Below are 23,533 nucleotides of genomic sequence, written 5' to 3' on the forward strand. Positions count from 1 at the left end.
ATCTATGCAGGAGATAATCAGCACTCTCTCGTCTCAATGTCATACTCATAGACCTGTTCGCACATGAGACTTCGACCGTTTGTAACATCCAGCTTTCGCCGAGTAATTGCGCCCTGAAAATGTGGCCATCACCGTCACACGGCATTCATAGACTGCGCATCACTTGCACACCTAACAACTGTACACGCCACCACTGCGACGAAGCTACCGTGGCGAGAGGAAGTGTCCTGCAAGTGATTGTGCCGTCCCGTAAGCACAGGCGCCTGAAGAAGCGTCCATCATCTGCGTCCGGCTGTCGGCCCCAAAGAGTCCTTGGTCTTGAGCAGTCGTCTGTACGACGTGCGTGAAGACGGGACAGTTTTGTACTCCCAACACACCTCGCGTCGAACAGTATCCATCGGGATCGACGAAACCAGCGGGTGCAGACCTCCGAAAATCGGCTGCGGCAGCGGCGGCTGCAGCAGTACCATAGTTGTGGTTTCTGTACAGGTGATGATGATCCACCACGCCGGCGTTGGTCGCCATGGGCCCGGAGTTGGCTGGGTGCGAGCGGTCCAAGCCTGCTGCAGCCATAGATCCAGCTGCACCGTCCAGGGGATGGTCTTCGCGCCCAAAGCACGAACCCATTCGAAACCGATCCTGGCCGAACTGGTCGGCGAACCTGCGAATGAACGAATCAGGTATCCGTGAGCTTAATTTCTGAAAAAGACAGCTGCACGTTTCTCATTCGAGATTTTCCATTTAACTGGAGCAGCTTTTCATGGTAATGCCAACAAACAAATTACAGCATTACGGCGCTTCCAAGTTACTTTGCCTGGAGGTTGGTTTTCCTTTTCAGTACGTGTTAACCTTCCGCGTAGGAAGATTTTCCAACTAACACAGCACGTGATGTACACAACGTACAGAAAACCTGCAGACGAAAGGGTTTTACCAGATACCATGCTATTTTCAGTCATTTTCTTTTCTGCCATACCCTCCACGATACTTTGTTGGGCGAGTTGGTACTTATTCTTGTCCCTTGTCTTCGTGTTCGCGCTGTTTATAATAATAATGAATAAATACCCTCCACAGCCTTGATTTTTTCTTCTCAAGTTTATTGCACCGTCGATATATTTTATTTATCATGAAATCAGCATTGTCCTTACGCTTACTGCTCTTGTGTAATGATGTTGCAGAGTATCTTATTAGTAGCGTAATTTGTTATGTAATGTTTAGTAACCTTTTGTGCATTGCTAATTCGTGAAAGATCTATCCCGCCCACCCTTTCTCTAACGCCCTTTGCATGGGTCATGAGGGATTTGAAATAAATAAATAAATAAAAATAGCCATTCTTATTGGTATAACTTGCAAGTAATGGGGAACATACTATTATGTATACGACGACAAAGACGACTCCACATGCTTTTTCATGCATACATCCTCTGGTGAACAAAACGATTTTTAAATCCCAGTGAATGCAGGCTGATTTCAGCAGCTGCACGCAATTCATTGTGACCATAACCAATAGCAGTAGGCACTAGCATTCTGCATTATATAGACCAGCATGTCCTACCTGTGCGCGTTCCACGGCCCAGGGCATGGCGCGTATTGACCTCCACCGGGGGGATTGAGGCCCAAGTGGACGTACGAATCGACAGTCGTCATGGCGACGGCGTGGGCCGACGCCTGCGCCGCCGTGCCCGAGGCGTCAACGCCACCCCCATACTTGCACGTCGTCAAGGACCGTCCCGTAGCACTTCCGTCATGCCCTGCGAAGTTGCAAAAGTTTGCACACAGTGATAACTACCATGCAGAATATCCTATGACACTGTCAGCACGTCAGAGGTTACCTTTGCAATCGCTAGTGAAGGACATATATCTCTAAGCGAGGAGAGTCAGAGGGGTGTGAACTAGTGCAAATTAGATAGAAGTGACGCTACCTGAACGACCACACCTGTAGATAAGACTCGGCATTGATCAAACAACCCTCTAGAAATCGATACAAGTCGACTTCAGCTTGTTCGTGGCAGGTTGTTTGCGGCGCTCACCTCGTAGCTGAGACGCACAGTCTATGCCTCCGATCTGAGCCATTGAACTCAGCGCATCGTGAGCAACCGTCGCTGCTGTCGAGGCTCCCAGGAAGCGTCCCGTGGCCGCGGCGGCCACAGCCACGTGCTGCGGCGTCGTTGGTGGCGTCGGCGGGGAGGCGCACTGACCTGCGGTGAGGCGGGAGAAAGCGTAGTTGAGTGCACTCCTCACTGCCTGCTTTCTCGTTCCGCGTTTCACAATTGCTTTGTGTATAGACTGAACGAGCAAGTGGGATACGCTGAAGGGGTACCTATTGTACATTAATTATACATTTTCATGTTTTCTTCTCTATATTTGTATTTCCTCTCTACGAGCTCTACTAGGAGATTGGAGGCATAGTCGAAGTGTTTGTCCCGAGTCCGAGAACTGATCTTTAATCTACCCTTCCGCCTCTGTGCAGCCTCTTTTCCCTATCAGATTGGTTAATAAGGGCGTGTATATAACACCCAAAGAACTGAATATGTACCCCTCAGAGACGGTATGCCCAAAATTACTTCGCGTTTTGCATATGCCTGAATCTGCACTCCATCATGTTTGGCGTAGTTTTGCTTTTTGTTTAGGTCGCACTATCCGGTAACAGTGCATGCCTTTAAAGCCCTCATCACCGTTTGTTGGTCCTTTGCTGATCAACGCATAACAACTCTATGGGCGGAAAACGCAGTGCATTGAGGCATAGCTTGTCGTCATGCTATAGAGACAAAGCCGAGAAGAACGGTGACAGCATACCTCTATTGTAGGGAGACGTGGCAGGCGGGCAGGGTACTGAATTCAGCATGACAGGCTGCAATCCACCGGTGCATAGCATGTCCTGTTGCTGCTGCTGCTGTTGCTGCTGGTGGTGTTGTTGCTGGTTGGCCAACGAAGAAGCGACGCAGAGGTCTACGGTGGCAGCCGCGGCTTCCGAAGTGGATGAAGCCCGCTGCGACTGCTGCTGTTGCTGTTGCTGTACATGCTGAGCCTGCTGTTGGCTACTCCTGCGATGCGAGGAAGCGAAAGGAAAGAGAGAAGTTAGAGAAATGTCTTTTATGTGCAAACCGCTGAAGAGCGCTAGAAGATGGAACCCGAGAGTAGGCGCATACTTACGCTCCATTTAATGCACAAAAATGTACAACTATCTTTATTGTACAAATAGGGTTATTAGCTACGCTGCTAGAATGTCAACACCGCCTACATTTGCTCTGCCTTGGCAAATACTGACACAGCTGCAGATATTAAACAGAAAAAAAAAACTTTAAAAAATGCTACCGCCAGTATAAAAGTGTACAAATTCTTAGCGATGATACAGATGATAACAGAAACTCTGCAGGACAGTCCAAATTTATGTTGCATAATATAAATTAGGTAAAATTCTAAACGGTCAAATATTATGTGGCACGGTACAGTCATGGAGAAAGCATGCTGCCTTCAGTTGCACGCGAAAGGTTCCGCACAAACTCAAGATCTTTCAATGCCAGAATCAATAAACTTGTCTGAAAATATTAGGCCAAAGCCTTGGCTGATCGGGAAAATTAAATTGAGTTACACCTATTTCTTCTATTTTGCTTGCATGTTCCTTTTTAAAACGATATAAAGCATATATGAAATTTCCTGTGATATTCGCCTGCAATAGCTAAATACTTTTTATTTTCATTTTTTCTTGTTGGTGCTTCGGTTTTCATTTCATCAATCGAATGATTGCTGTGACATCAAGTCGGTGTTTAGAATACGCCGGTCATAACAAAAATGAAAATATAGCTAATAATACAACTTTTGTCTTCATTTCGTCCTTTAAAACTGGCTGACTTACCCCTTTAGCGAATTAAATTCGCGTTCGTATATATCCGTGATCATATTGCTGTCTATTCGGGACTACACGCCCTAAACACTGACTAAACATTGCATAATCATCGTTGAGATGACGACACTGAAACCAGAACAGCAGCAAGGAAAAAATGCAGTTATAAATTGCTTCTTGGTAGTAAGCGAATACTATGCGCTGAAACGTGTATTCTAGTGTCTAACACATCATTTGAAAGGAGGTAACACCAGCTAAAATGTGGTGTCTATTGTCCTTGAAGAATATATGACGTAACATTGTGAATAGCTCCCGTCAACGGAAAGGAGGTAACACCAACTAAAATGTGGTGTCTATTGTCCTTGAAGAATATATGACGTAACATTGTGAATAGCTCCCTTCAACGGCCCCCCTTGCGGACCCTCATACGCATACAAGTACTTTGTATCTAGCTTAAGCACTAATTGCTTAATTAAAGCCTCGCTGATATCGCACCTATTCCTTTCCATACAGTAGTCCGCTACCGCATTTTGTGAGGGATCACATGGCATAGACACACTGGCCTACTTTAGCCATGCTGTACGAATCTGCTTGTGTGGCCTATAGAACTCAGGCACCCCCTCAACCCTCGTTCAGTTCTCTTCCATGGTGTGCTTCTACCTTCTTCCTCTACTTCTACCCTAGGTGTAGCGTGTGTGACTCAGTAACCATGGTCCCAGATTCGATGCCTATTCATCCTGATTTTTTTGTATTCTGCGTTATTAGTTAATTTTCAAAAATTCAAAATCGGCCGCTCCCCATGTCACGTCAAACCTTTTCGACGAATTCTGATTTTTCGTCACATACATACATACATACATACATACATACATACATACATACATACATACATACATACATACATACATACATACATACATACATACATACATACATACATACATACATACATACATACATACATACATACATACATACATACATACATGCATGCATGCATGCATGCATGCATGCATGCATGCATACATACATACATACATACATACATACATACATACATACATACATACATACATACATACATACATACATACATACATACATACATACATACATACATACATACATACATACATACATACATACATACATACATACATACATACATACATACATACATACATACATACATACATACATACATACATACATACATACATACATACATACATACATACATACATACATACATACATACATACATACATACATACATACATACATACATACATACATACATACATACATACATACATACATACATACATACATACGCCTCTCCGCGGTGGAGCAGTAGTTAGGCCGCTCGACTGCTGTGTCCAAAGAGGCGGGATCGAAAGCCGGCGGCGGCGGCCGCTTTTTGATGGAGGCGAAAACCAAAGCGCCCGTGTGCTGTGCGATGTCAGTGCACGTTAAAGAACCCCAGGTGGTCGAAATTTCCGGAGATCTCCACTACGGCGTCTGTCTTAGCCGAAGTCACTTTAGAACGTTGATACCCATAAACGGAACCAAACCGCACGCATACATGCATAAGGTTTTTTCTCTAGGTTAAACAGTTACCCCTCAAGCATAACGACTGTTATGTTACAGTAAGTAGGCACCTTCGAATGACTGTACGTAAAATACCACAGACAAGAACAGTGTATATTTTAGCAGTACTTTGATAACAGCACTACCCTTGCGACATTCTGCCAACAATCCGCGGCAGCAAAATATTTCGCCATCGTCATCGCTTAATGCCTGGGATGAAACGGGCTCCTGCTCTCGTATAATGCAGAAAATATACATATCCGCTCGGCGAAACTCCCCATTTCGTTCTTTAGACGCCTCTAGCAAACAAAAATAAGCAAAATATGAGGCTGCTGCTTAAAGTTAACTTGGCCAACATTAACCATAAAAATATAAAAAAGAATGTTCTTGCTTTCATACCTGGAGGACGACGCTTGGGAAGTGGAGGAGGAACGCCCCTTAGTCCTTTGCTGCCCTTGCTGTTGTTGCTGCTGAGGGGGATGCGACGGTGCGGGTTCGAATCCCTTCAGTGGCTTTCTGCGGCGCGGCTGGTACTTGTAGTCAGGGTGGTCCTTCTTGTGCTTGCATCGCAGTCTCTCGGCCTCCTCCATAAACGGTCGCTTCTCATCATCTCCGAGCACCCTGTCATCAATTAAAGTACAATCATGTTTAAGTGCGTTAAAAAAACTATCTAGCTTTAATGTTGTATTCGAAATCTGTTTTCAATCAAATCCAGAAGCCACATTGATCATTTCACACAAACATATTAGAGGAGTTAAGAACGTAAGAGTGGAGCTTTGCACTGTGCTGCTAATTTGGTTTGACTTTACCTCCTAGATGAACTGAGCAGACATAATACAAGCGCAGAAAAAGGATGATTTAAAGTGAATCTCTTAGTTATAAGTGCGACACAAATAATTTTTATTTGCATTTGAAATACTTGTTTGCAATATGTGACGGCCTTTAAGTTTTCTGGTTCGTTCCACCTATAATTTTTATATGAAACTGCGTTCCGTATAACCTGCCTATCTATCCTTCTCACCTTCGCTCCATTCCTGCTGAACCCAGTCGGCCGCGGGGCAGAGGCGCTATTGTTTGGTTGTGGAGGCACCGGTTAACGTGGTCCTTTAGAGTTTCGTTTGAACGCTATGGGTAGCGGTTGTGTGATGGTGAAACACGAGTTATGTGAGACTATTGTATACGTTTGTAAATACGCTATGACGCGCCTGAGGTACGCCTTGAAAGTTCGTTCGTCTGTTACTGGCCTTCTCGGCTTAGCCTAGTGCTCCCTCTACTTTTTATTTGGCCCGGGAGCTGCGGCTATCGCGCGATGAGGCTCGGGTAGCGGTTCTTGCTGATGTCTAGCTCTGAGATCTCACAAAAAGCAGCCTGCTGTGGTTAATGTGAGTGCACAAGTAAGAAAATGACCTTCGCTTTTTTATGAAGTAAGTGAAGCGCCGCAGGTGTTTTTACTTCTCGTTTCACAACTTGAGAACTGGATTTCGGCAGTTGCATCTATCATGTGACTTCGGAGAATTTCAGCATTGCGTATAGATCGTATTTGAACATAATAGCGAAAATTCAACAAGGGAAAGGGAAACCGCAAATACTGTGGCAGACATGGTAGTGTGGGACAATAGGATGGCGTCGAGGATATAAGTTCATCAAGTCAACAGACTGGCATCAGAATTGGAGCTGGTTGCGTAAATAAATGTCAAACGAGTGCAACTAATTTGCTCCAGCTACTATTCCTAAAGTACCTAATATAAAGAAAAGCCGCACAGATGTGTTACTTGGGGATTGACAGTGGTGGCTTTTTGTTGCAGTTCCAATGTTATATGCTTCAGCCCTAACTATAATAACTCCGATCTAAAAATAATAAAACATTGAATTGTATCGGTCACCGGCCATGTTACCATGATAATGAATACTACCTAGCTGCACCAGCAGTAATTATTATTTTTATTCATCATGATTGTTAACAACTTCCAGCATTTTATTATTTTTATACATAACTGAATAAAACTATCGATTTTGCCTTATGCTGTTATTGCAATGAAATTGGATGTGAAACAATTCATTCTGCTAATAAAAATGTTCTAAGCTGCAGCACCAAAGTACTATTATCGTTTCATGCTTAGCTGACTGTTGCGTCTGTTTTCCTTACTGTGAAAGCACTTGGTTGCTACATTTCTCTAACCTGAATCTCTGTTAAGGTTACGAACAGTTATCTTGCCACCTATCAAGTCATAATGGGGGCTATTTGCACCTGCTCCTGCAGCACTGTGCAGACTGGACGACAAGGGAAGACGAACCGAACAAGGCACACATTAGGTGATTTAAAAGCACTTCGAAATATCCTGACAATAATCATGCCGGCAAGATTTATCTATTTTAATTCATGATATCAAAACTAGTATTGCAGGCATACCAAGGTTTTCATGTTATAAAAAGGTTTTTACATAAATAGGTCAGTTTCAGTATCTTATATTCATCATCATCATCATCATCATCATCATCATCATCATCAGCCTGACTATACCAACTGCAGGGCGAAGGCCTCTCCCATATTTCTCCACTTAACCCGGTTCTGTGCTAGCTGCATCCACTTGACCCCTGCAAACTTCTTTACCTCATCCGCCCACCTAACTTTCTGCCGCCCCCTTCTACGCTTTCCTTCCCTTGGAATCCAGTTTGTTACCCTAAGCGACCATCGGTTATCCTCTCTTCGCACTACATGTCCTGCCCATGCCCATTTCTTCTTCTTAATTTCCACTAGAATGTCGGTAACCTGAGTTATTTCTCTGACCCACTCTGCACGCTTCCTATCTCTTAATGTTACCCCTATCATTTTTCGTTCCATAGCCATCTGGGTTGTCCTCAACTTAAGTAGAACTCTCTTGGTTAGCCTCCACGTTTCAGCCCCATAGGTGAGTACAGGTAAGATGCAACTGTTATATACTTTCCTCTTTAGCGATACCGGTAAGCTGCTAGTCATAATCTGTGAGTGCTTGCCAAATGCGCTCCATCCCAATCTTATTCGTCTTGTTATTTCCTTTTCTTGGTCCGGATCAGAGGTTACTACCTGTCCTAAGTAGGCATATTCGCCTACTACTTCCAGTACTTCGCTACCTAATGTAAACTGCTGTTCCTTTCCGAGGCTGTTGAACATTACCTTAGCCTTCTGCATATTGATTTTCAAGCCTACCTTTCTACTTTTCCTGTCTAGGTCACCAATCATTTTTTGCAGTTCATTCCCCGAGTTGCTTAGCAAGGCAATGCCATCAGCAAATCGCAGATTACTGAGGCATTCTCCATCTACTCTTATCCCTAACTGCTCCCATTCCAAATCTCGGAATACTTCCTCTAAGCAAGCTGTGAATAGTACTGGGGAATAGTATCTTATATGACCTAACCTAATGATCTCTAAAACAGTACAGGCAGTGTAACCATCAGTGAAATCTACTTAACCTGTGACCTCTAAAGATGAAACTCACTGCTCCCGTATTTCTCGCTGTAGCGCCCTTCGTCTTGTTTGAACCTCTGAATTCGAGTACATGGTGAACCCGATAAAGGAAGAACGTTTTTATCGTTATGTGGATTCTGAAAATAATAGAGATGGCTATAAATATCGGTTAATAATTATGGGGGCATGATTCATAGCTTAAGATACCCGGAGACGCAGACAGTCACAAATAGTGTAATGTCGTTTCGTACTCCTCGCATTTGTGCCCATTTGCTGCGCTATTATATTAGTTATAGAGAAGTGTACCTTAACCGGATAACTTAATACCCCCAAGACTGCTGCGGGATAGGTTCCCGTGCGAATTTCACAACTGTATCTATCAGCTTGTTAGGCAGTTATGTCTGGAATATATTGACCTCTGAGTTTCCATTACCTCGACCTGCGTTGTAACGAGGAAACAAAATTGTAATTTTTAGACCATTACGCCCGTCAGAGTAACTATAGCTGTGAGCGAGCAAATGCAAAGAATACGAAATTTTAGTTTCCAGTAGAGCGTAATAATGACAGACTGGAGCTACTAAGCACTTCAGTCTGCCACAGTTTTATCTTTAAGTCTAACGGTAACAGGTGGCCATGGTCTCATACGAAGGGAACCAAAAGCATGATCGCGTCGCGGCAAAATTCTTCAGGTAAAAAACAACAACAACAACAGAATTCCACAAAAATACTCAAAGCACCGCGTTATTCCTTGTAAATATGCAAATAGAATTTTTTGCACTGCAAGCGAAACAGAAACTCCGTGCCCGATAGCCAGTAGTTTGCTTGCCAAGAAGGCCGGCCGAGTTTAAAAATGCCAGACCGCCAAGTACTCAGCTCCCGGTGCACGTTAAGCAACTCCGCGTGGCAAACATAGTTCGCATGCCATATTTGCAGGCACCACTTTGTTCACACTTTCTTGAGACATTTCTTGCTCCACACTGCAAACCTATATAGCTTCCTGTGCACTGACGTTATGCAGAGCCATGTGCAGCATATACACTGCGCATAATCGTGAACATAAGAGATCTGCCCGAGTTCTGAGCCATGCCGCAGTACATGCAGGCGTCACGCGATTGTACATGACGGGCACTCTGCCCCAGTCTCGACACTAGATGTGGGCAATTTCATGAGACTTCGACCTCATGAGGTCGAACTCAACCTCTGCGCCGTCCTTGTCCACTTCTCCTCTTTGTCTCGTCTTTGTCGCACACTTATATTACTGTTCATCATGACTCACCAACTCGCCCAATCAGCCGTTCTTCTACAGCTCAACCTCAAAGTTGCCTCAATCTCACGTAGTAAGGTAAGGTTGGCCATAGGTAAAGTGCACATCATAGTACATGGCTACAGAAGATCGAGGTCTGTTTATTCGAACTGTCCACCCTGAACAAAGACGGCGTGTAGAGGATACAGAGGTATGTATTTGCGTGCGTGTGTGCAGTTTATCATCCTCTTAAGAAAGAAAACTTAGCGGCGCTGACTTCAAAAGTCGCATTGCACTTCCTCCTGCTTCCCCAAATGTGCGTGCATGGCTTAGATCGAAAAACTTTAGAGTCTGGAGCGAAGGCAGCGGTAAACGTTATCGAAAACGAAATACAAATACAAGAAAGTATCCTCGGCGCTTGGCTAACTGGTTGCGTGACGCTAGAAGGTTATAACTGCACTGCATCCGGAAACGAGGACGACAGTGCATAAACTATCTGAGGAGACCGGCAGTGGTGGTTCGGCTCAGCCGCAGGGCCGTTATTGCCCATCCCGTTATAGGTAGCCAGTTGTGGGTTAAACTGCAGCCGTGTTTATATATATATATATATATATATATATATATATATATATATATATATATATATATATATATATATATATATATATATATATGTACAATGCGAATCGCAGTCGCGGCCTGCAGATTACTTTCTACAATCTTCGCTTATATTTAACGTGCAGAGAAATATCGGCACACTTTTTTGTTTTTAGCTATTTGTCTTCATGGAAACGCAGTCGCCGTCGCCGGAACAGCTGACTCACAAAGCCTGACCCATACAGCTCTCAACTGCGCTACCCCCAGTGGCAACACAAGCCATCACGATTATGCATGTGAAACATGCGCCTCATTCATTTTTCAGCGCTTGTCACCTAAGATAAAAACGCCGCTCATCCCTGCGTTTCTTTTCCATATCTCGCCACTAGCAATCTTCACTACCTATTTCCGATTAGGGTACCAGACGAGTCTGGCCAGACTGCCACGTCCTGAGTGGCGTTGTGCATGGTCTGGTTAGCGCCAAAAGCAATGACCAATTTGTGATATAGACACAACATGAGCGCTAATAATAGGGAGTTATATATGTAATTGCCGAAGACCAAATAAAAATAAGAAATGATCAATGACATGACTTGCTTCGGTGTTCATTCCTTGTAAAATGGGTGTGCTGCCAGTTTGTCTTACAAGAACTGCATATGTCAGACGGGAGATTGTGTAAATGTACGGCTAAAATAACGTGAAAAATCGCTCTCAAGGTCGAAGTCCTCACATTTGGTTGATCATTCTTGGGGTTGTAAAGTTTGTAAGCCGAATTGTACGCCGGAATGTAAGTCGGTGTGTAATAAAAATGTTCTCCTTTTTATGAGCAAGCTAAAATTTTATCAACTCATCAAGAATGACGTCAGCGCTGAATCACCGAGTCTTTTTACATCTTAAGACATTGCTATACATGCATAAGCGCACCGTCAATACTGTGAACAGCAAAAGAGCTGGCATACCTGGATTACGAACGGAGCCAATTTCTTCCGTTCTTTGCCGCCTTCTCGGGTTTTTGGTTTTCATTTTTAATCATTTTTAATCATTTTGCACCATATCTCGTGTTACTCAAGTCCCCTAACAGATGTATCAGGCCCGAAGCCTTTCACGAGATTGGTATACAATACGTGTTTTTTCATTGAAGTTGCAAAAACAGAGGTCGTGTTGTGTCTTTCTCTCAATTCGGTCCTCGTATTTGGCTCTAACTGCATATTTAATCAGACTCCACTCGGCCAACTCTGCCCCTTACTACTGACGTAAAGCGGTCACCTAGCAAGACGGCGCCGCATGAGGATAAATGATGAGTGATTGACATTTCTTCCATTGGAAAGTTAACGGATCATTTGACAGGCACTGACACAGGAGGCGCTATCAAACTTATCTGAGCTCATAAGCGCAATAACGTTTTACTGCACACACGAGAACATGAAGGACCCTCCACCGAGGAGGAAGAGATCTTTTATAGGGGGTCCCGTAAAATGAAATTTTGGAGGTTTTACGCATGGTTTGAACATAGTAATACGAGCGAAAGCTCAGTTAAGCGTAGCTGTGTGTAGTTTAGCAAGGTTGTACATGGTTTGACTGTTCGAATTAGGAGGACGCTAAAACTTCGCCTTGAGGGTATAGACGCGATAGCCTCTGCAATGCAGCCTTTTTAGTCCTTGTTTTTTTTTTCATATCTTTATTTAATGTAGTTTCTGGGCAAAAGAAAGCACATTATGTGTCTCATTTTTTTGATTCACACCTACATTTATTTAGACTGAGGACACACCATATTTTTTTTCCGCGGTTTTTGCTTATATTAAACTGCACAAAACTCATCCTGGCATCTTCGATTCACAGCCCAACAAACCGTTCTCCCACAGCTCCGCGAAGCATCAAGCAGCGCCAGTGCTTAATATCATACGAATGGCGAGTCGCGTGGTTAGGAGCACCGGCAGAGTGAGTGGGTCACGTGGTTAAGCGCATGCTTTCATGGTAATCGGTGCGGAGCGACATGACCTTGAGTTCTGCATGCGAGAAGTGGAACTTCGCACCGAAAAGAGCGCTTCCTGGCAGTTTAGGTGATTCTAGAATTAAAAAGAATTAAAGAAGTCGAATGTGCACAGCCTGATGGCAAATCACGCCGAGTCGTTTTGCGCTACATTTAAACTGATGCCTTAATCACTGAAAACATCTGCCTGCGCAGGCTTCTCCACCAATGACGTGTAGGGAGATGATGAAGCCATTTGTACAGGCGATGCATTTCCGAATGACCCTGATACGATTCACATATCACTAAACAAGAGTACTGTTCAGCAGGTTTCTTCTTTCAATACCTCGCTGTTGTTTTTGCGCAACACTTACACTGGCACGAACATATAGATTTAGTATATAAAAAGCTAGCAGTAAGCTGTTATCCACTTGTTAAGGCGAAGAAGTATTTTCTGTGCAATGTGCTACGTACCTTTCACTTTCCACTACTTCAATGTCACATTAGCTACTGCTGGAAAACTTGCGGCGAAGCGTGCAAAACTTATTTGCTTCCCTTACAGAGGCTACAAAAAAGCCATTGCATGTGATATCATGCGTCTTCCAATTACTGCAATATTAACTGATATAAGGAAAATCGAGTACTGTCCTTTAAATTCATGCTAAATTTCAAACTTTTGTAGGTTTGTAAATCGCATAATTAACGCTAGTATTCCTCTACCATTCAATACATCCTTTTGCATTCCCATAATGCAAGGCATGCACAAAATGGCAACTTCAACCTTCCTGCCTTGCCGCAATGCATGCGAAAAACAATTATTTCACTTTTCCGGAGCAAGCATTTAGATTACAGTGCCTATTAATGTCAAGCTTGCAAGGAACTTTAAGCTTAGTGGCAAGATAACTTAACTGCCAGGCAGAGCGCTGAGCCCCGGCCTGCCCTCATTTCCTTTCTCCCTTTCTTCTGTTTTTTTATTGTTTTTTTTTTTCTGTACTGGATTAATCGCCTAACACTCGTTTACTGAAATATAATTGTTACAAACGAGCTAAATTTTGATTTTGTTTGTTTGTTCTTGCTTTTTTTCTCATTGCGGCTGTTTGATCAAATTTACTTTGTACTAGACCATCCTCTAGTCCCACGGCGATCAGTTCAAATTTTATTTATCTATTTCCATGTTTATAAATAAAGATTGCTTTGAATGGCTGATTGATGAACACACTGAGCAAGAAAATCAAAAAGGGGCCTCGGTCGATTCATAAATAAAATTGGGTTACAGCTGTTCAAATTTCAAATGTGACCGATAATGACGTCAACGTCCAGCTTCTCTGCATTGCTGCGGTACTATGAGGAGAAGTCCAAAAATTGTCGCGGCTTTAATAATCGATTATGTGTTATCTTTATATGATAGCACAAGACCTCTTGGTGACCTTAATCTCAACCTTCATATATCCTAATGTGTGATGTTGTGAGAGTCTCAAAAAAGTGTCTCAGCTTAAGGCCCGCTACCTATTGACCGAGCCCGAACGAAATCAAGCACATGAATTCGAAGGAGGAACGTATATGGAAACTTAAAGGGCATCGGGGCTCCATTACACATGTATGTATTTTGCTCTGTATCAGCCCTGACTTGCCCGGGAGTTGCAACAAGGACCTTTATCACCCCATATAAAATTCTAGTTTATCAGTTGCATGAAGACTGAGGGAGTGTTAGAATATTCCGTAACTATACTTTGACGCCGAGTCGGCATACATGCTTGTGACCCTAGGTATAAGCTAATGGAATCCGCCTCCAGTTGATCAATACAAAAGATCTGCATTTTCATGAAACTGAATTCGCTGAGCGTATTCATAAGCAGATGAAGTTGTTTATTTATGACTCTTTGGAGGAGGTAAACACAAGGCCAGAATCTAAATCATGCTCAACCATAACGTGCTCATAGTCGGTCTTTATATTTTTTTACTTTTCACAGGGTGGCATTTTCGCGAAGATTACAAGGTCAACCGAAGGAGAGAGGGCGGGATGCATTGGGTTGTGGCTTTCCTAACAGTGAACAGTACTCCAACTGATAACATGTACAGTCTTGGTGAAAAGTCCCGAAGCCAAATGATTTTCGTCTCAGCCGCAAAATGGAACCGTCACGCCATCATTAAAGAACAAAGGACATTTAAAATGCTAGGAACTGATTCTTTCTCCCAGTAACAAGCTGTCTCATATTATTTTATAGTCCTTTAGTCTTGAATAGCGTCGTGAGGGCTTTATTTTGCGACTGACACGAAAATCATTTGGCTTCAGGTCTTTCGACCAAGATTTTACCTGTGAAGTTGTGCCGATTGCGGTCAGGCGCATGGTACGAGCAAGAAAGAAAGAAATGGGTAACAACTTTCATTGTGCCACATCCAAAAGCAAATACTGATCAGAGCCCACATAATAATGCCCATATATTTGATAATAAATTCCCGTCACCACCTAGCCCTCTTCAGTAATAGTCGAGAACCACCAACAGTAATAAACTTAGGGGGAGATAATTGCTTCAATGATATTCTAACATAACATAATGAAATTTGTGGAGTGTATGTTTAAGCCTGAGCCTATTACGAAAAAGTGTCGCGCGCATGTCAGATAAATTTGTTTCGCGTGTACAGCTGATGCCCGACAGGAATCTGAACCATTCGGTGAACTATAGCTTTGCTGTCTGCGAAGCATATTGCACTGCGACAGCCCATTTGCGAGGGGAAATTTCCTTTTGGCACACAGCTATATGAAGAAATAGACAAGGAATGCCGTTTTGTTGATCTGCGCCACTAAAATAAAAATGATGTTCTTGTTGTTCACGGTTGAGGAAGAACGAGCTAAGAGCCAAAATTAATTTCATGCTTCTTGAGCCAACAGTATGCTCACACATAGAATATATAAGAAAGTGGCACACCCACTTCTAGGCGCATGCTGTAAATAAGATGCGATGTATAGCTGTATTTGAGCTCCGAAGCACATTTCGCGTTCGGTCACGCGTCATCACTGTCAATCGTCTGTCTACTCGACGTAGGCATGGCTATGATTCTTTTAAAAGCTAAGCTTTTCTTGAACGCAGTCTTTTTAACACCTGAGCTGCGGCGCGAGGTAATGAACACAAGTTCTTTGCACGGGTTGGAAACCGTGTGAGCTGTCGCGGGAACAAGAGCCGCGCACGCTTCGTCATCATGCAAGCCCTACGCTCGATCCGTAGAAAAAAGTACCGATTTTTATTTTTTTTTTCCCATAGATGGCGCGAGCTGTGAGAATCAGTAGCGCCTGCTGGCGGTGCCTTCAGTGATTATGCCGTGTGTATCAACGGGCACCTTCGAAAGTTCTTAAATAATATAGAGAGTTCTTCAATATATATAGAGTGTTCTATATAAAATAAGAATATTTTCAGGAATTCACTGTGAGTCGGAGCGGAGGTCAGTCATTTCAGAAATCATGTTAACGATATAAGTAACTAATCTTTACTACACTGTAACTAGCATGACCTGGAAGTTAGTACCAATGAAAAAAATCTAGCTGGGAACAAAACAATGCCGAAGCAGGATTTGGGTTAAAGTTTGCAAAGATAACAAAAGTGATCAAGATTATTAAAATGTGCTTAGTGAATTTGAGTTCGTTAGCACTTATTCGGAATTTCTTTATGGTAACAGGCGTCTGCTGTGGATGACAGTTTCGAGCCTGAAAAGTTTCTCATCAATTTCAAATTTACTGTTTAAAGTATATCCCATAAAATTCGGTACAACGCAAGGGGTATGAGGCCCAGATATACGTTCATCACGTGGTACGTGGTCGATAGCTCCCACGTCTCTGCACACCCATTAATGGTGCAGTAATTAAACCTCACCGTTATAGCCGGAAGACGAGCACAGAAGTTCTAGGTTACGGTGTAGTACGACCACGGTGTTCACCATGTAGAGCAGGGGTCCCAAATTAGTCTTGCCCCGCATATCGCTCATGTGAGACATACCTAGGTCTCTCAGTATCAGTAAAAGAAACAGGAAGAAAATAACAAAGGGCAGCGCAACCCATACACGACTAAAAACCATGTATCGTTTTCTGTCGCCTTTTGATAGCTTAATAAGATCAATCAGCTTAGGGGCCGGAGGTTACTGCACTTCGATTTGGATAGAAAACCCTCAGTTGCAACCAAGGCGCGGTAATTAACTTGTGTCGGCGTCGAATGGTGAAATACAGCCAAAAGGCGCAGCACGCATAGGAAATGAATCGGGCTTACGAATATTCAATTTTTTTAATACGAATCAAATGCGAATGTCGGGGTACATGCCTTCGAATATTGGAAGGGGGTCAAGTAACTGATTTGTGAAAAGAAAAATCAAAATAAAATAGGAAATTTTTTACCGCCTTGTATAATTCGAAAATCAGATGATATCTGCAAATAGGCTACAGAATTGCACAAAAGTGTGTATCCTACACAAAAATCTCATGTAAATTTTATATAGCCTTCTGTAGGAATGAACTACATAAACCCAGGTGGAGCTGCCAAGCTGCTGCTGAAATAGAAACTCTTATTATTTCGGCCTTCAATGGAACAGAAAAATGCCCAAATTAACTGAAAGCTCGAATTATCGAATGGGCCTGAAAAGAACAGGCGAAAACCATCTGCAAAACAGCGCGATTATCTTATGAACTCCTGCATGATGGTTGCCTGCATTTTAAATGAAACCGATGTGGGAATCATCATCGTTTTTCTCGGTTTCGTCAAGTGATTCGGTTGTGTACACTGTCGCGAAGGCCATCTTCACAAAAGGGAAGTTGCCTGTTCACAAGCCGGCCCGTCGCGTTCTGGGGATGTCATAGTGGCTACCCCACGCAGTAAAGTTTTGCGGTGAAGTACGCAGTGCGCTCTAACTGTGGTTAATTTGAAAATTTTCGATGCATTCGGTAATTGTCGAATAATCAAAAAATTTCGAACATCAGTTTCCCGAATACCAATCGAACAACGAACGTAATTGATTCATATTCGAAATTTCTAATATTCGCGCATCCCCAAGATGCCAGCGGTATATGGCGCTTCCTGAACAAGGCTGGTATTAATTAGGGTCACTGGGCCGCAAAGCAAGGTCTTACTGACAGTGTGTCTCAGAGCCCTGTCATTGAGGGTCTGTGTATATAGTTATAACTCTAAAGAAAGTATAGGAAAAGGAAAATACTTGTTAAATTATCAAGGATAACTTCAGAGCTTATCCTTGCCTGACATTCCTATATACTCAGAAGAGGGTGCCATAGTGAGAGAGGCCACGTCATCAATGGGGTATCAAGTCTACCCTTTTACAAGGACGCAAGATTGTTCTGGGACGTCGAATACTGGCGATTACAGGAAATTTAAGCAAAGGTGCGTTTACAGCATCACTCCTTCTACAGGAACCGGAACCGCACCCGGAAGAAAAGCATCAAGGAACGAGTGAAAGAAACTACAGATAGTCGCGATGTTGGAGATCTTTGCAATAATGTCCACACACGGCGCACTGAACTTGCTCTGCACAGGGGCGTCTTTTGCATTTCACCTCAGCGAAACGTAGCGGCCGCGGCCGATGCTCGGTTGTTCCCACATTCTCCCCTGCAACGTCAGCTTTCTGACGCGCGCATACGTACGAACGCACGCACGAACGCACACGCGCGCACGGCCGGGAACAAAATTAAGTGTGTGCGAGTGGGGGGGGGGGGGATTTGGCAGTCACCGCTGCCAGTTAGTCCTCTTTTCTATTTTATTCAAACGTTACCCGTTCTTTACCATGCACCTTTAAGGGATAGTTGTGTCAGATTGTACCCGAAACCTGGAATGTCTGGTACGGGAACTGCCGTCAAGGAACCAATCAAGAACGGTCGGCATCATTGGACCAAAGCCGAGAAGATTAGTTGCAAGCATCTACGACCCCCTTAACAACTCTGCTCGTATATATATTCAAACATAAAAAATCTCGAGGAGAGATTTCAATAGTTTGCACTTTGGATGTACACCAATGATACCCCTCACTTTACACACCAGAGTGCCCACAGTGTGGAGAAATAGCTACGGCTTTTCACATGCTGTGGGCATGCCAATTAAATCCCTTTATCGATAAACTTCCTAATTCCAATTTGGAGCAGTGGGAGGCTATTCTGCACAGCGAGGACTGGTTCGCAGGGCCTACGCTGCGGCGCAGGCCACTGGGCTGCCGGAATAGGAGAACTCCCATGCACTCAATAAAGTTTTCAATCAATCAATCAATCAATCAATCAATCAATCAATCAATCAATAGTTTGCACGGCCGCCAACACGAGCCGCGTGGTGTTGAAAACTGAAAACCCGCACGAGGGTTTCGAACGTTCGGTAAGTGGCATTAATTTTCGGCCATCGCAATTTCTACGGCAGGAAGCATTTCATGATACGCTTATGCCAAGAGGAGGAACAGTTGGTCGTGATAACCATCATAATGTAGTATAATCTCTCGGAGCCTTTTAGTTTTCTGAAAATTACAAGTTTAAATACCCAAGCTGAGACACGTGGCACTAGCTAAAGGACAATAGACGGACGGCGTATAGTTCAACGGCGTATAAGGGTCGAAGCATTTGCTTTTACGATGGGTGGGCTCTCCAATATGAAAATGAAGGCCAACAGCCAGTGCCGCCAAGGAAGGAACAGAACAATTTTTTGTACTCATGAATTTTATATTAGCTATGTAATCGTTTTATGGTTTGAAAATAATCGATTGCTAATCGAGCCCATTAGGATGGAAGCCAAACAGTACTAATCCACCCCGCCGGGGTGGCGCAGTGGTTACGGCGCTCGACTACTGTTCCCAAGGACGCGGGATCGAATCCCGCCCGGCCTCGGTGGTATCTTTTCGATGGAGGCGAAAAGCAAAGCGCGCGTGTGCTGTGCGATGTCAGTGCACGTTAAAGAACCCCAGGTGGTCGAAATTTCCGGAGTCCTCCACTACGGCGTCTCTCATAGCCTGAGTCGCTTTGGGACGTTAAACCCCATAAACCAAACCAAACCAGTACTAATCCGACTATAGTGGCTCGGGCCGCAAACTGAGCAAAAGGCCACAGAGCAGCGCGCACTGGCATCAGCAGCTGCGAAGTCTCTCTTCCCACCCATACACCATGGCTATAGTTTTTCGAGATAGCCCCCACTAACGACGATATGCGAACCTTGACCAAACTATAGGGGTTTTCAAGGGGCGCATGCTCCTAAGCAGTGTACTACCCAGAAATGCATGTGGCGCAACAAACACAAACACAAGCGAAGAGACACAATACACGCGCACACTGCCAACTGTAATATGGATCTTACAACACTTCTTCACCACTCCTCTTCTTCTACACTCAAGTACATCTTCTCATCTTCCTCTTCTTTGCCAAGGGGATACTGGCACTTTCTTCCCCGCAAAACATAAACATCGTCCAAGCATGGCAGTCACCAATTCTACACTCACTTGCTTCTCCACACCTCTGCTTTGCCCAGAAACTAATACCACGCTGGACGGTCACAAAGACCACCACATAGTCACAAGAAAGTACCAATATCCCCTTGGCAAAGAACAGGAAGATGAGAAGATGTGTAGAAGTGTAGAAAAAGATGAGTGGTGAAGAGGAAGTGTTTTCAGATTCATATTACGGTTGGTAGTGTGCGCGTGTGTTGTGTCTCTTCGCTTGTGTTTGTGTTTGTCGCGCCACATTTCTGGGTATTATGCAGCACCAACTAGCCCTTCAAGCCGGTATTGTAAGATTCTAAGCAGTGTAATAGTTGAGCTTGGGCATAAAATATCCATGGAAGTTCTGGCTTTAGGATGGATGAGACTGGCACTCAATTTCACCCTCAATAAATTTCGGACCGTTTCGGTGCTGCGACAAGCCGTACAGTATAGCGCCAGTGCCAAAAGCCTTTTTTTCTATAATATTAATTAAACCTGCACCCATCCATGACCACCAGTGCAATCGCTATATATAGCCTTTTCTTGCTGTCTCCGCGCTTAAGCGAACTTGCTTCAGATTTAAAAGACAAGAACATATCCGGGGAATATTCGACGATGGCAGGCTTATCCAGTCTTCGCAAGGTCAACGTAGATTTTGAATGCTCTTGATAGGACAAAAGTGAAAACAACTGAACACAATTGCTTAAATGACAGAAAATAATTCAATTACCAAAGACCTCATTATCAAACCCTATCAGCTCGTCATTTCGTGATGGTCTTTAGGTGCACAGAATTTCTTATTGAGGGCTTGCAGGGACTGTTGTAAATGCTGAGATTACATTCCGAACTTAGCGCAAAAGCCCCTAAGCCTTCGCATGCAGGAGGCATACGCACGGCTGAAAGAGCGATTCAGATCATCCTCTCAACATCGATCTTTTCATTTCAAACGCCTTAATAGGTAACAGCCCAGAAGGCGAAAGTTAACACATTTGACCTGAAAAGTTATTAAGGCCTTTCTAGGCTCATGATGAATATCAATCGTTTGCGAGATGTGTGCGCGAGATTCCGCGAGATGTGTTCGCGAGATTTGTCACCGGGATTCCGGCCGCGAGATGCGTCAGCGAGACGTCGCAATAGGTTCTGAAATTTCTACATTACTGTTCTGACTTCAACATAATTTCCCAGGCAAGTATGTCGCAATAGGTTCTGACAACGAAGCCAAAGAAAATAAAGTAATGAAATTATAACGAGTACACAAACACGCAAGATAAAGGAAGAAGAGAAAAGGTAGACAAAAGAGGAAAAAGGGAAGTAAGAGGAAATGTTTTCGCCACTAAGCTCCTAAGCGAAGATAAGCACATAATTGTTTTTAGGAAATGGGGAATTTGTCTGCGATGATGTTTGAAACTGTAAGAGAAACGCCGTTCGTGTGATCTTCGAAGTGTCCGCCGTCCACAAGAGCGAAGGAGGGACGTGGTGGTACTCGACATAGCTTGTCATGAGACAGGTGGAGCCATCGTACGTCCTCGTGTGCAACATTGAACCATGACTCCGCCGCTCACGTCTTTAGCAGACTGACTGGTGACTGGTCTCGTGACCGTCGATGTGGTAACTTGCGCTTATGGACTGCATTCAAAGCACGGACGGACTGCACGGACACGAAAATGGGAAATTATTATATGTATTTTATGCCGAGAATTATTTTCGGAATGCGTACTGTTTCTCGGGTAAGCTAGGAAGGCGAACAATAATATGCGGTGTTTCTCGTATATGTATACCACAGCCTATTGGCCCACGGCTATGTAGATTTTTCGGCAGGGGTTACAGGTAACTATTTGTATTACGCTATGGGGGAACGAGGGGAGTGGTAGCAGCGTGCTCCATGGCTTTACTTGCCCAGAAAGTACAATACCATAGAAACCGGCGGTGGAGAGAGGAGGAGGGGTGGTATTGAGCATGATTTCATGTGGAGCACACCTACTTGAATACGCGCCTGGCGACACCGATTTTAAAAGCTAATGATAAAAACAAAACCAAACAGTTTTCTAAAAGCTTGAATGACGCTACGAGCTGGACGTAGGAAAGAAAAAGGGTGCGCGTGTTACTCTTGACTTGCATTCCCTTTTCATTTTGTTCTGTTAGGAATACACGTGTGCACGGGGAACACCTAAAACCAATATGCTAATTTGTTGTCCCTTGCCACAACAAGCACCGGCATGCAGTGGCTCATTTGTTCAGCTTATCCTACGTGGCAGGCTGCGCGCGCTGCCATTCAGGAGAATAGTGCATTAAAGACCCACCATGGTTTCGCTCGACTGCTGAGCCTATGTTGCAAAAATGCGGGATCGAACCTCGGCTGCGGCGGCAGCTTTTCGATGGAAGCGAAAAGCAGCGCGTCCGTGTACTGTGCAATGTCAGTGCATGAAAGAACCCTAGGTGTTCGAAATTTTCGGAGCCCTCCACTACGGTGTATCTCATATAGCATGAGTCACTTCGGAACGTTAAACATCACAAAACAAAACAAACCATCAGTGCAAAAAAACTGAAATCACGGGGTGGCTCCGATAAAAATAGAAGTGAGAACACCCCTCCCCCCCTCTCAATATTTTCGGAAATGAACAGAACCGGAGCCCTTCACAACAGCAACTATTACATATATTAGTACGAGAGCACTGTTCCAAGGGTTTTCTTTTCTTGAACACTTTTTTAGGACAGCGAGCTTCAAACTTCAAAGTCCAAATTATTACACTTGCTATCATTTGCCATTACCTTACAAATACGCACAGAAAGTCCCAATTTCAAAGAAAATCAGCACGTAATTGTCATTTATAGTTATTAACCTTAAAATATGTCCTTCCTACCGCAGTGCTTATATTGAGATTTGCTTTGTTCGCTTAGGTCAAAAGCCACAAAGAGCACTCACCTCCAGAGCTTGCCCAAGGTTTTGCTGAGCTCTGCATTGTGGAGATGTGGGTACTGGTCAGCCAGTTTGCGGCGGGCAGCTTGGGCCCACACCATGAACGCGTTCATGGGCCGCTTGACGTGCTGCCGTTTCTTCTCCGAAGTGGTCTGTCGAGTCGTCTTGGCCACGAGGGACCAGTCGTAACTCTGGAGTACTTTGCTCACGGCGGCCTGAATGCCCGGGTTGTCATCGAGCGGGTCCATGGAGAGACCTTCGGCGCTGTCCCCGGAGCAACTGTCGTCGTCATCGAACACTCTGGGTCCTCCCGTAGCTGCCCCTCCGGCCACAGAAGGTGAAGTCTGCGCTCCGTGATGATGACTGTTGTGATGGTGCCCGTGGCGGTTTCGCCGGCTAGAACTCGGCTCCATGGTGACCAGCTCGATGACCTTCTTCGGAAAGAAGGTATCTTCAGAAAAGCCACTTCCTCGCCTCGGTGTCGACGGCAT

The 23,533-nt window shown here is 44.1% G+C and overlaps 1 protein-coding gene across 2 annotated transcripts; it reads right to left on the reverse strand.

The window, feature by feature from the left end:
• Window positions 1-204: 204 nt before the first annotated feature.
• LOC146189543 (uncharacterized) lies at window positions 205-23,533 on the reverse strand. 2 transcript variants are annotated; one of them, XM_084603287.1, is made up of 6 exons: window positions 23,049-23,533; window positions 5,831-6,052; window positions 2,794-3,038; window positions 2,028-2,195; window positions 1,553-1,748; window positions 205-661 (listed from the first exon to the last, which is right to left on the reverse strand). In XM_084603287.1, the coding sequence occupies exons 1-6, from the start codon at window positions 23,531-23,533 to the stop codon at window positions 205-207; spliced, it is 1,773 nt and encodes a 590-aa protein (XP_084459413.1). The 2 variants fall into 2 exon arrangements, with proteins under 2 accessions (XP_084459413.1, XP_084459412.1); XM_084603286.1 differs by having other exon boundaries at window positions 2,794-3,041.

The sequence above is a fragment of the Amblyomma maculatum genome, chromosome 5, assembly GCF_055883805.1.
Source record: "Amblyomma maculatum isolate TAMU_Amacu chromosome 5, ASM5588380v1, whole genome shotgun sequence".
NCBI classification, from domain to species: domain Eukaryota; kingdom Metazoa; phylum Arthropoda; class Arachnida; order Ixodida; family Ixodidae; genus Amblyomma; species Amblyomma maculatum.

Bases quoted from the DNA above. Each gene is read 5' to 3' on its own strand.
- LOC146189543 (XM_084603286.1), bottom strand. From the start codon at position 23,533: ATGCCGTCGACACCGAGGCGAGGAAGTGGCTTTTCTGAAGATACCTTC. The intron at 6,053-23,048 runs GTGAGTGCTCTT...AATTGATGACAG, and splicing joins ACCTTGGGCAAGCTCTGGAG to GGTGCTCGGAGATGATGAGA. The intron at 662-1,552 runs GTAGGACATGCT...GTTCATTCGCAG, and splicing joins GGGCCGTGGAACGCGCACAG to GTTCGCCGACCAGTTCGGCC.